The sequence below is a fragment of the Eurytemora carolleeae genome, unplaced genomic scaffold (assembly GCF_000591075.1).
Source record: "Eurytemora carolleeae unplaced genomic scaffold, Eaff_2.0 scaffold642, whole genome shotgun sequence".
Classification (NCBI taxonomy): Eukaryota; Metazoa; Arthropoda; class Copepoda; order Calanoida; family Temoridae; genus Eurytemora; species Eurytemora carolleeae.
In genome coordinates, this window is record NW_019396764.1 from 20,615 (window position 1) to 33,723 (window position 13,109).

Genomic DNA, 13,109 nt, shown 5'->3' on the forward strand with positions numbered 1-13,109 from the left:
AGCTCTTAAAGGAGGAGGATATAGAAATAATACCTGATTTATATTATCAAGGATATCTCCTTTTTGATAGAATATCCCTAGCTCTTAAAGGAGGAGGATATAGAAATAATACCTGATTTATATTATCAAGGATATCTCCTTTATGATAGAATATCCCTAGCTCTTAAAGGAGGAGGATATAGAAATAATACCTGATTTATATTATCAAGGATATCTCCTTTATGATAGAATATCCCTAGCTCTTAAAGGAGGAGGATATAGAAATAATACCTGATTTATAATATGAAGGATATCTCCTTTATGAAAGGATATCCCTAGCTCCCTACATGGAACATATTGATCCTCTTCTGCCTCATAATCGATCTGTGCTTTCAGATGAAGAATTGGAACCTTACCTAAACAAATTAAATGAGAAACAATTGCCAAAAATTAAGAAAAAATCAACCAAAGATGTTTCTGCAGATTTTTAAGTTAAAGGTCTCATAAAACTCAAGACATATTCACAAGGGTGTCCGTTAGACCAATGCCGAGCTAAAATAAATAAAATACTCTTATTTTTCTGTAAAAATTCAACCGCGGGTTATATTTAAATAGATTAAGGATTTATGCAGAAGAGTCAGAGGATAAAACAGCCTGAATTTATTTCTACAATGTAGCTAGATATATCCTTCAATCCTCATACATACTCTCAGATAAATGTTTAAAGTGTCAGCCTTGATTTAAGTGACCTCCAATGCATTTACAACAGTACACTTAAAATCTGTATATGTTTAAAGAATTTGAGCCAAGGCTCAAATATGGTTGGTTCCACTTAAAATGGATATTTAATGTTTCAAGATTTAAGCCGGCGCTCAATTAAAACCGATTTTTGGCGGATTTGAGACACGGCTGAAATTCATAAAATTCGGACTCTGAAGAGTAGAATTTTAAAATTGTGTTCCGTCTGTAAATCCACAAATCACTTTTTAGAAAATTATCAATATTTTGGTACATCTCCTCCTTTTTGCCAAGACAAAACTTTAAAGGGTACCGTTGTGATTCGGACAACGTCCACTTGAAATTTATCTTTCAGCCCCTTTAATCGATGAATATAAAGTTTATCCCATCCTGATCTTATTCTAAATTAGCCGAACATGATGGATGCTGCAAGAACAACAAGATAAAAACGAAGATTTAGAAAAACGGAAATGTAAAAATACTTCTCATCATCTAATTTATGGAATTTTGTTAAAATTTAAATTTAAAAATAAATGTTGAAAAAACTTTACCCCGTCCGTCCTCTGAGTCAAGAGGTATAGGAACGACCAGCATGGTCAGAGTTCCGGTCATTCGAGCCAGGATATCACACACTTCGTTTACGTTCTTACCACGCAGTTCAACCTCATTCACCTGGGAGAATACTAGATTGATGCACATCTTTATCTATATATATACTTTGCTTGTCTGTCTGTTCGTTTGTATCCAATAAACGTCGATACGGCTGAACCGATCGGGCCCAAATTTTGTGTGGGACCTCAAATGACCCCAGGGAAAGTTTATGGATGCTCAGAATTAAATGTCTAAAAAAATATTTGATTTCGAAAATTTTAAAAATTCACCAAAGAAATTGTATATCCGCAAAATTTTTTATTATTATTTTTACTCCTAAAACCAAAATCTGAACTTTTGTAAAAAAGAGAGATTATAAAAATTTCCTCATTTCTGAGTGGTTCATCGAGTTTTGGATAAATTATGCGAAAAAAATCAAACAAAATATTTGAATATTATGTTTTGTTAAAAAAATCAGTAAATCTTGAAGACATGACCTGGATCCGGATGGATCCGGATTTGGATCCGGATCCATTTTTTTCCAGTGCGGATCCAGGATCCGGATCCGCATCAAAATTAAATGGATCTTAAGCACTGAATGGGTGTAGAAAGTTCCTAGATTAATCCTAGATGAACCCCTGCTTTTAAACTGAAGGCCTCAAGATTTAGTTCTTAATAAAGTTTGTTCAAATCACCTCTAGAATTTCGTCTCCTTCATGCAGTAGTCCCGATCTGTCCGCTGCTCCGCCCCGTATTATCCGGCCGACAATAACTGCCTCGCCTTCATTCTTGACCGTGGCTCCAAGGGGTTCACTCGTCTTCTCTAGTTTAACCACCTTAAACAGAAGGGATGTGAACGCCGGAGTAACAAATAGAAAACCCGAAAACGTTCCTTTTATGAACAAGGGCCATCCTAGTGACATTATACTTTGATTATCATTATTATTTTTATTAAAAGACAAGGAAATAATTAGGGGGACGACAGTTGGGCCGCCTGGATGTCTCACGCAGGATTTTTAGTCTTATAGATAGATATTTGAGACGTACAAATTCAGAAAGTTTTTTATCCCCAACCCACCCAAAACAAATCTTATAACAAAAAAAAAATATCTTTAGCAGTGTTTCGGATCCGGATCCGGTCGGATCCGTATCATTTGGTCGGATCCGGATCCGTATCCGTATCAGGAAACGTTGATATGGATCCGGGTAGCGCCAAAAATTAACCTCTTCAAGAAGTGATTGATCGGCCTGTCCAAAGGATTACTCCAAAAAGTCCATATTTTTGTGTTACATTTCGGAATATATAATAAATATAGTTTATAAATTATAACCTTGCATAACATTTAATAGGGAAAATCCGATTCACAGAATCAAAAGTTACCTCGGATCCGGATCCGGATCCGTATCAGAGTCAGGATCCGGATCCATCATCACAGATGCGGATCCGCGGATCCGGATCCACATCAAAATGATATGGATCCGAAACACTGATCTTTAGCGACATTTATAAATTAAACATTAATGATAATAATTATGTGACGACGTGAACCAAGAAGAAGGGCAAACGTTGATACACGGACCTTTAAAAAAAGTAATTAAAGAGTAATTCCTTTCTCACAGTCTTACCTTTATATTTGGCTCAGCGTAGTGGGAAACCCTGTCTAAGATTACATCTTCTTCTCCAAGAGAATTAAGTAAACAGTATCTAGAACAAAAAGTATTGAAATTGAAGGCAGATTAAGATCCGGATTAGGAAACGAATGCATTTTTTTCCAGGAGCGGATCCGGATTCGGATCCGCATCAAAATCAAATGCAAAGCACTGTTTGAAAATTGTATGTAGCCCCATGAATTTTTTAAAGTACCTTCAAGTACCAGTTTTAAAACTATCAATAAATAGTGGGTTTCGGTGTTGTGAATTTTTTTTACTTTTTTATAAATGTGTATTGTGTACTCCTTGAAATTGTGACAATTTCAAAAAATAAAATTCTTAATGAAATATTTGAATGAAAGATTAAGACAATTTCAAAGAATATCCAAAAGGAATGAAGTATATCCAAGATTTGCTCTACGAAATTATAATTATAAGAAAATTGACAAATTTCAAGGAGAAAGAGGAGGAACACCGGTTGTAAATTTACAGAAATATTTTACATCATAATTTTATCCGCCGTTCTTTTACCTCTCCGCCAGTTTATCATGAGCGTAAAGAAGTCCTTCCAAAGATTCCTTCCTGAGTATTGCTGCTAGTTCCGCCGCGGCGGGTTCATGTTCAAGACCAGTTCCAGCTCCGCCATCTGACAGGGATAGACAATCCTCCGCCAGTTCCTTTAATAAAAATGTATTAGATATTCACCTATTCTAACCTAGCTTGCGCCAATCCTAACCTAACCTCCGCACATTAAAACCAAACCTCTGCCAATCCTTTAATGAACTCCGCAAATTCTAAATTGACCTCCACCAATTATTACCTAAACTCCGCCAATTCTAACCTAAACTCCGTCAATCCTAACCTAACCTTCAGTAACCATAAACTCCGCCAAACCTAAGCTAACCTCCGCCAATCCTAAAATAATCTACGCCAATACTACCTTAAACACCGCCATTCTATTCTAACCAATTAACCTCCGCCTGTCCTAGTCCAAAATCCGCCAATTCTAACCTAACCTTCACCAATTTAAACCTAACTTAGACCTCCTCCAATCCTTGATTAGACCTCAGTCAACCCTAACTTAGACCACCGCTAAGAAATATTTAAAAACGGTTAAATTTGACGATTTTTGCTTTAATTCCGGCAATTGCTGTACACTTTACAATTAGTAAATCAGGATTTCTGGAGATAAAATATAAAAAGATGGTTTATTCCCTTAAACTGTGAAAAGACAATAATATGACTTTGTGTTATATTTTTACAATTGAATGTAGTTAAAGTTTACGGCGACAAGGCGTCATGAGTTGGAATTAATTGAAGGAAAATTTGTACGTTGGCGAACTTATGTCATTCATCTAATCCGTATACGTCCTCCCAAACAGCTAGTCTTAAATTGACCTGTGCGTCCTTCCAAACACCTGGTCTTGAACTAACCTGTGCGTCTACACAAACAGCTGGAGGAGGTACAGTGTAGCACCAAACTGACTGGAGTTTATTATACACATCCAGACCTAAAGTACAATCAATTATTCAAATCTCAAGCACAAACTAATCAACAAGTAATTTATGTAATCAATTATTCAATGTATAATGTATAATTAGTAAATCAATCAATCGACCAAAACATATAAAAATCAATCAAATATTCATCAATTAAATAATCAATCAACAATTCAACAATACAAACATCAAATCCCACTAACCAACAATCCAACCACTAACCAACCAACCAACCAACCAACCAACCAACCAACCAACCATAAGCAACCAACCAACCAACCAACCAACCAACCATCAAAACAAACACCCGTGCATTTAAACTAACCATGCTATCCCCAAACCGGCCAACCATCCATGCAACTAAGGAACTAACCGACCTTTTATGAACAATTAAGATGCAAAACCACTTCACTCAAACAACATAAGAACCACCCTACAACCTTGGCAACCTAACCATCAACCATCAAAACGCCTAACCGCCTCAGCAACCATCCAACCAACCTATTTCAAACTCTGGCGTTTGAATAAGTTCCGCAACTCCGTAGAGCGCGTCCAGAGAAGAGCGCGGGAGCACGTTTTTCAATCTGTTAAGCGCGCTGTGCACCTGACCCAGGGACACCTAAAATATAGGATTCAATAAAGGGACTATTAACGTATTTTACCGCTTTTTGACCAACATTACCAACCCATGATTTCCCCAACAGAAGGAGGTTCAGTCACTTGACGTCCCTAGGGACACATTGCAAATTTTTCTCAACAGAGGATAAAATTGTGTACTGCTTCTTTTTTGGCAAATTAAAATATTTCCTCGACATAAGATTGGTCTGAAGAACCCTTGGTAAATTAAAAGTCCTGTTAAGTAGTTGTAATTAATTAATATCTGAACACAACAACATTGTTAAATGATTTATAAAACAATTCATGGAGTTTCATTAAAAAAATTGTACTTTAAGCCAAACGGCTGGACCAAATTGGCTGACATTTTTTGAGGGAACCCTTAGGTTCCCATGGGCAACATAGGCTAATAAAAAATCGATTTTTCTCCTTCAAAATCGATTTTTTTCTTTAACAATCAAAATTCAAAATGCCCTTGGACAATATCGGTTTAGCCATTTCGGCGTATTTTAGGAACAAACCAAGAAATATATGTAATAATGTATTATCAATAGATTATAATTATTCAAATTTCACCTGTGGGGTTTCCTCACCAAGTGTAGAAAAACCAGGATTATTAACACCTTAATATTAATATTATTCTTTTATAAATCTGTCTGTATGAGAAGGAACAACTAGTTTCAGGGGTTAATATTTCTGCAAGATTATCCCACCCCTCCCTGGGGGACGGGGTGGGATAGTATTAATGAATAAGGGGGGGGGGTATGAAAAATTGGACATCAAAAAGCAATAATCTTTTTGTTAATACTTTTCGCCCCAAAATAAATTGATTTATTCCTAAAATTATTTGCCCACAATTCAGCGAATAAACCCAGTTGGAAAAGAATAAACAATACGACCCTGTATTATCTAAAAAATCATTTTGTTTGCTTTGAGCCAATTATAATTTCTAGGTCTTTGATTTCTTGATACGTAGAAAGGGTATTGTCACTTTTCTGTGATTTTTTTTTTGAAACGCTAGTCATCAAAAATTTTATATCAAACAATGACCAAAGACGATCTATTGTGCGCTTGAAAACAATACTAATTTACATGTTAGTTGAGAATAACCTACTCAGTAATTATATTTGTTTATTTTTAAAAAAAACTTTAGAGAGAACTTAAAAATAAGTTCTGATTGTAAAATGAATAACTATCATGAAAATAAGCATTGAATTCCTAAATGTGTCTCTCTATGCCCACAAGGTACATTTGTTGGCATAATATTTTGTTAAATTTATCTCAATGCAGATTTCCATATTTTAAATTGATTTATAAAATTATTTAATAAATGCGTAGAATCAAACAAAATTAAATGTAGGAACAACGAGTAAAAGTAAATTCATTCGGTTCAGCCGTGCAGACGTTTAAAATCTTACCTTTATAGTTATTATTTGTGGAAGACATATTCGATGAATTCTCAAGAGCTCGCAACCTAAGATAAAATCATTAAAATATTTCAAATAAATGATATAAATATTGATAGATAGATATCAAGATAAAATGATATCAAAGATAGATAGAATGATAAATTCAAAAAAACAGGTAAAAAACAGAAGGTACGGATTTAACTTGAATCACTTGGCATTTCCCATTTCAAGCAAAAACGTTATTTTTGAACCATTTTCAAGAGACACGAGTATTTTACGGAAAAGAACATTTTCTTCTTGAACCTGCTTTAGTCTTTAATGGGTTCAGTACAATTAGTTTTCATGAACTTAATTTAGTTTATCTATAAATCCGTCACAATTAGCACCTATATTTATTCTTAAAGGTCAAACCTTGCAGAGTTTCTGAGTGAAGAGCGAAGAACAGCTTCTTCTAGAAGTTTGGCATCATGATTTGTTTTATGCTGTTTCAATTCCTAAATATTACTTGTTTTATGCTGTTTCAATTCCTAAATATTACTTGTTTTATGCTGTTTCAATTCTTAAAAATTATTTGTTTTATGCTGCTTCAATTCTTAAATATTATTTGTTTTATGCTGTTTCAATTCCTAAATATTATTTGTTTTGTGCTGCTTCAATTCCTAAATATGATTTGTTTTATGTTGCTTCAATTCTTAAGCATGGTTGTTTTTGCTGCTTCATTTTCTTAATATGATTTGTTTTAAGCTGCTTCAATTCCTAAGCATGATTTGTTTTAAGCTGCTTTAACTCCCAAATATGATTTGTTTTATGCTCCTTCAATTCCCAAACATGATTTACTTAATGCTGCTTCAATTCCTTAACATTATTTATTTTATGCTGCTTCAATTCTCAAGCATGGTTTGTCTTATTCTGCTTCAATTCCTAGATATGATTTGTTTTATGTTGCTTCAATTCTTAAGCATGTTAGTTTTTGCTGCTTCATTTCCTTAATATGATTTGTTTTATGCTGCTTCAATTCCTAAACATGATTTGTTTTATGCTGCTTTAATTCCTAAACATGATTTGTTTTATGCTGCTTCAATTCCTAATTATAATTTGTTTTATGCTGCTTCAATTCCTAAATATAATTTGTTTTATGCTGCTTCAATTCCTAAATATGATTTGCTTTATGCTGCTTCAATTCCTTAATATTATTTGTTTTATGCTGCTTCAATTCCTAAATATGATTTGCTTTATGCTGCTTAAATTCCTGAACAGAATTTGTTTTATGCTGCTTCAATTCCTAAACATCATTTGTGTTTTGCTGCTTCAATTCCTAAATAAATATTATTTGTTTTAAGCTGCTTCAATTCCTAAAAAGCATTAGTGTTATGCTGCTGCTTCAATTCCTAAACATGGTTTGTTTTGTGCTGCTTCAATTCCTGAATATTACTTATTTTATGCTACTTCCATTCCTAAACATGGTTTGTTTTATGCTGCTTCAAATCCTAAACAGGATTTGTTTTATGCTGCTTAAATTCCTAAGCTTGATTTGTTTTACGTTGCTTCAATTCCTAAACATTGTTTGTTTCTTCCTGCTTCAATTTCGGAACTGTTCACAATCTGTTCAGAAAATCGATGGAACTGTTCACAATCTGTTCAGAAAATCTTCTAACTTTACAAACAAAATTTCAAGTGACCCTTTCTGCAGAGCTGGCAATGCCGATTAACAATGGTATCCTTGAAACCGAAATATGATGAAAACTTTGGACATACAGTCGTTTTTCTGACTCTAAAAAGGCTTCTTATAAACAGGAATTGCGCAAGCCACTGTCGCAGAGAAACCGCAAATAAAAATGAAGTTTAAAGATACTAAAACATCCATGATGTCTAATTTTTTTCAATCAGAAAGAGATATCAAATGTTCCGTTTAAATCGGGGGGTCGCCATCTTTGCATTAAATTTGGAAGCAGGCTTTTACTCCCTTTAAGAATTCGTCATTACCTGTGTATATTTAGCTATCCTATCATATTGTGCTTGGGATGGTTTCAGTCCATTCAATACAGGGCTGTAATCTATACAAACAAACAAACAAGTTTTAAAACAAGGTATTTTTTCTTGAAAAATCGGTTTCCTCCAAAGTTAAGAATGTTTTTGGAACGTTCTTAGGGGCTTTATAGTACCCAATCACTCAGTACCATATACCAGGAACGTTAGGTTTAATTTTATAAATGCACAGGACGTCTAAAAAATGTACTTAAGATACCACAGTTCTGCTCTCATTATGGCTCGATTTCTAAATTTTAGGGTAAGTCTCAAAATTTAAATAACCTTTTCAACGATTGACACTGCATGACTAAAAGGTCTCTGCAGAAAAAAGTTTGGAAGTTATGACAGTAAATTCATGTTGGCCGGGCTATCACCATTGTATGATTTTTACATTTCAGGACAGTTTTGAAATCTAAGAAACATTTCTTATTATTAAACCCAGTCAGAGGTCCGTAGCATAACAAAATTTTAAAGTACGACAGTTTGAAGTTTGCCATTTTTGTACTGTCTGATAACTACCTGCTGAGTGGGGTTGACTGCTACCGTTAAGAAGCTCCGCCTGTCCTGATGACCGGCCTGAGTGGCGGCTATCCTCTCCGCCACGTCCGTCTCGACCCGGAAGATCTGGAGCCGGGGCTCTGTTGATCAATCGACCATCCTTCTCGATCTTTAAATGATCGCGGGACCCGGTGGGAGGTGGGCCCATTCCTATGTTAAGTTCTCATATTAATCGACACACAAAAAATGTAGATAATCATCAATTATTTATTCCTTGTTGTCTAAATCTAAGATGTGTAATGATAATTAAACTAAGTATATGTATTTTTAAATTCTATTTATAAATCATAAATGCCAACCCTTTATGATCAATAATCATAAAATCATATAATCATATATTTTTACGATCCTCCCAACCTCCTTAATTTTTCATTGTTTTACCGAGGTCTAAGTTATTGTTTGATAGAAGTTTTTAAATAAATAAACTTAGTTTCCTACCTATAGATCCATTGCTTGATGATTCTTTGCTCTGCCTGCTGGAGGTGCTGGAGTTCTGCTCCGTCCCCCTGGGGGAGAAGGTGGACAAGGTTGCTTGGTATCTAGGGTTCGAAGGAGGGTACCTACGATGGCAATCAATCAATCAATCAAATCTGGTATTTCGAAATTTAAAAGATCTGTAGTTATTTTCAAGTTATATAGTTACAACAAAATCCTTAAAAGCTTTGACTGAACAAGAGTGAATGAGATATATTTTTTTTTCGTACTTTATACAAATAATCCAGGTTTCTAAATTATTCCACTACATGATTTGCCTTCTAACTTCTCAAATTAGACATAAGCTCATAAGTAAGTATCTAATGATCCCCAACCGGGTTAAAATCCCCAAAGCTGACCCTATTGGGGATGAATTTCTCAAATGCAACTCTGAGTGCACATTTTACAATGTAAATCTTTAAGCTATATTTTTTACCTTGGCGGAGTTTTTGCTTGAGCAATAAAGGATGCTGGGACGTCTACCGCCATCTCCCTAAAATTTTATTTATTCAAATTAAACCAATAAGCCATAAACTTACTATCTTTAATAATGTATAGAAAATTAATATGTTATGGGAGAATTGTTTTACAAGTTATTTATCGACTTCATTCCCGCATTTTTACCAGGGGTGTATATATTTTAGAATCGATTTTTGATGATGAAGGGAAAAGAGAAAATTTGACATTTAAAGGCAACTTCTTAAATTCTTTTTGATATGTATTACCCAATAATTCGTCTTTTTTCCATATAAAAATCGTTAATTTTCCCATTACGGCAAATAAAATCTTAAAATAAGCATTTAACTTCAGGGAAAAAAATATTTTCAAAAAGGGGAAGGGGAAAATGCTTTGAGAAAATATATACCCCTGCATTTTACAGCATGGTAAATTTTACAGCATGGTAAGTTTTACAGCATGGTAAGTCCGCCACCAAGAGTTAGTTAAGAACTGAGAAAGGATTAGAAAGAAAATATTTTTATACATTAATTAAGAAACTAAACTGGGTCCTCTAATCCCTTAAAATATTTAAAAGTTAATATCGTAAAAACTGGCTAAATTTTCAATATTTAAAAATAAATTTAAATAATGACAATATTTAAAAAGTTGTCCCTGGGTGTGTGGACAAATTAGCATAAACAACAAAAAAGAGAAGAACAGTTGGTGCTAACTACTAAGTTTGATGAGGGAAATTGAGAAAAATTAAAATATAAATATTCGGTTAATATGATTTTAACAACGTAAAATATATTTTAAACTAAATATTAATTTTCATTTCTTTCATTATTTTTAGGTTTACATTGTGTCAAAAAAATAAGAACTTTTAATACTTGAGATCAGTGCTTAGGATCCGGATCCGGATCCGTTGGATCCGCAAGATTTTGGCTTCCTGGATCCGGATCCGCAAAAATATGCGGATCCACGGATCCGGATCCAAGGGGTAAAATATCAACCAAAAATTGCAAAAAAAATCTTTTTTACTCCAAAACACCAAATCTGAACTTTTGAAAAAAAGAGAGATTATTAAAATTTCTTCATTTCTGAATGGTTCATCAAGTTTTAGTATAAAAATAAGCGAAAAAAATAAAACCAAAAATTTGAAGTAATAACCTGGATCTGGATCCATTTTTTTCCAGTGCGGATCCAGGATCCGGATCCGGATCCGCATCAAAATTGAATGGATCCTAAGCACTGCTTGAGATAGGTAATGATATCATCATTTAAACATACTCAGTGGCAGTGCTTAGGATTCGTTTCATTTTGATGCGGATCCGGATCTTGGATCCGCACTGGAAATAATGGATCCGGATCCAGGTCATTTCTTTACTGATTTACTGAATTTAACAAAAAATAATTTTCAAATTTTTTGTCTTATTTTTTTTGCATATTTTTATCCTAAAACTTGATGAACCATTCAGAAATGAGGAAATTTTTTCAATAGTTTAGATTTGAATTTTAGGAGTAAAATTTTATTATTGCAGTTTTAGGTTGGATCCGGATCCGTGGATCCGCATATTTTTGTGGATCCAGATCCAAAATCTTGTGGATCCAACGGAAACGGATCCTAAGCACTGCTCTGGGGCATAAGAGGACGAACTTATGCGGACGCAAAAATAATAAAACCCAAATAGAACGCACAATAAGGATTCAAAAAAGCAAAAAGGAGGCTAATTGCGGACAAACTAATGAACTGTAACTGAAAACTGAAAACATACTAAACATATAATTCAGCTTTGTAAAATACGAGCTAATAACAGGTGATGAAGAATTATACCTATTCCCGTTTTCGAACTCCACCATGATGGTATTATAGTTGGCGGAACTGTAAACTTTACTACTAATATTCTCTTGGCTTGATCCACTGCTCCCGTACCCACCTAGATAGTACAGTAAGTAAAGCACGGTACAGTAAGTAACGCACAGTACAGTAAGAGACGCACAGTACAGTAAGTACAGTACAGTAAGTACAGTACAGTACAGTACAGTACAGTACAGTACAGTACAGTACAGTNCTTACTGGGCCGAGCGCTGCGGCCACGGGATAGGTTAGTTTAGACACTTTCTGGGCCGAGCGCTGCGGCTAGGACAGGCTAGGGGGCCGAGCGCTGCGGCCACATGGTCAATTATATCCATATGTCTAACATATAAGATCCATGTACAAAATTTATAGGAGGGGGGGGGCTGGGGGGGGTCCAAAAATCGTTCTCTAGATTAATATACCGGGAGGCCGTGGGGGGGTCGAAAATCGTTCTCTAGGAAATTACCCATTGTAGGATAGAGGGGGGATGAGCGGTCAAATAATCTTTCACTAGGATTGAGCTAACTGTTCCTTTTCCCCACGTCTCATGACTCACATTTTGCGCAAATTATTTTGATCATGAGTCAACTTAATAATTTTCCAATAAACAAAATGTAAGATTAATTTCTAATAACACTTAAATTTACCTTAAAATACATGTGCTACAGTCTTACTTTAACCCATTCCAAAACATAAATCTATTTCTGAAATGAAGTTCATGAATTGTATTTACATATCTTATATTTGTACTTTCACTTTTTATTTCTTACGTCCTTGAATTCAACTTTAAAAAGTGTTATGCATTATACCAATTAAATTAAAATAGAAAACGTAGACTTTTGTACTTTGTAAATTTACATGATCAACCTGTCAAGAACTAGAACGTAAATTTAAATGAAAATTACATCTAGACAGGTAGTTGTAAAACGTTAATACCAAAAACGGAAAATTCCTTGATTCACTGTTTATTCCTTAAATCGCTAAAGCATTTCTAATATTGACAATCAATAATGATTATTAATATATTACGCAAGGTAAAAATGGGCAGTGCCCATCTCTCTCGCACAAACAACGGGTGTATATCAATTAACACTTTTTACCTTGGACCAGAAACCTGTTACAGAAGAAAGATGGCGGCTGAAGCGGACAAGTCGTCTTCGATAAAATAAAAATATTCGAAACAGGTGATCTGCGGGATCTGTGGTTAATTAAATAAATAAAAGCGGTAAGGGAAGAATTTGGGACTATTCTTAATTATCCGTGCGGGGAGG

The 13,109-nt window shown here is 34.5% G+C and overlaps 1 protein-coding gene across 1 annotated transcript in view; it reads right to left on the reverse strand.

The window, feature by feature from the left end:
• LOC111708350 (MAGUK p55 subfamily member 5) overlaps positions 1-13,109 on the reverse strand; it is a gene marked incomplete in the record, with an annotated part of 24,856 nt that overhangs the window by 7,784 nt on the left and 3,963 nt on the right. The window contains 15 exon segments of the mRNA XM_023481686.1: positions 271-395; positions 1,269-1,389; positions 2,004-2,144; positions 2,935-3,013; positions 3,490-3,635; positions 4,393-4,469; positions 4,960-5,077; positions 5,650-5,696; positions 6,492-6,547; positions 6,894-6,976; positions 8,466-8,536; positions 9,030-9,218; positions 9,507-9,628; positions 9,979-10,035; positions 11,815-11,917. Coding sequence (XP_023337454.1) covers positions 271-395; positions 1,269-1,389; positions 2,004-2,144; positions 2,935-3,013; positions 3,490-3,635; positions 4,393-4,469; positions 4,960-5,077; positions 5,650-5,696; positions 6,492-6,547; positions 6,894-6,976; positions 8,466-8,536; positions 9,030-9,218; positions 9,507-9,628; positions 9,979-10,035; positions 11,815-11,917 — 1,535 coding nt within the window.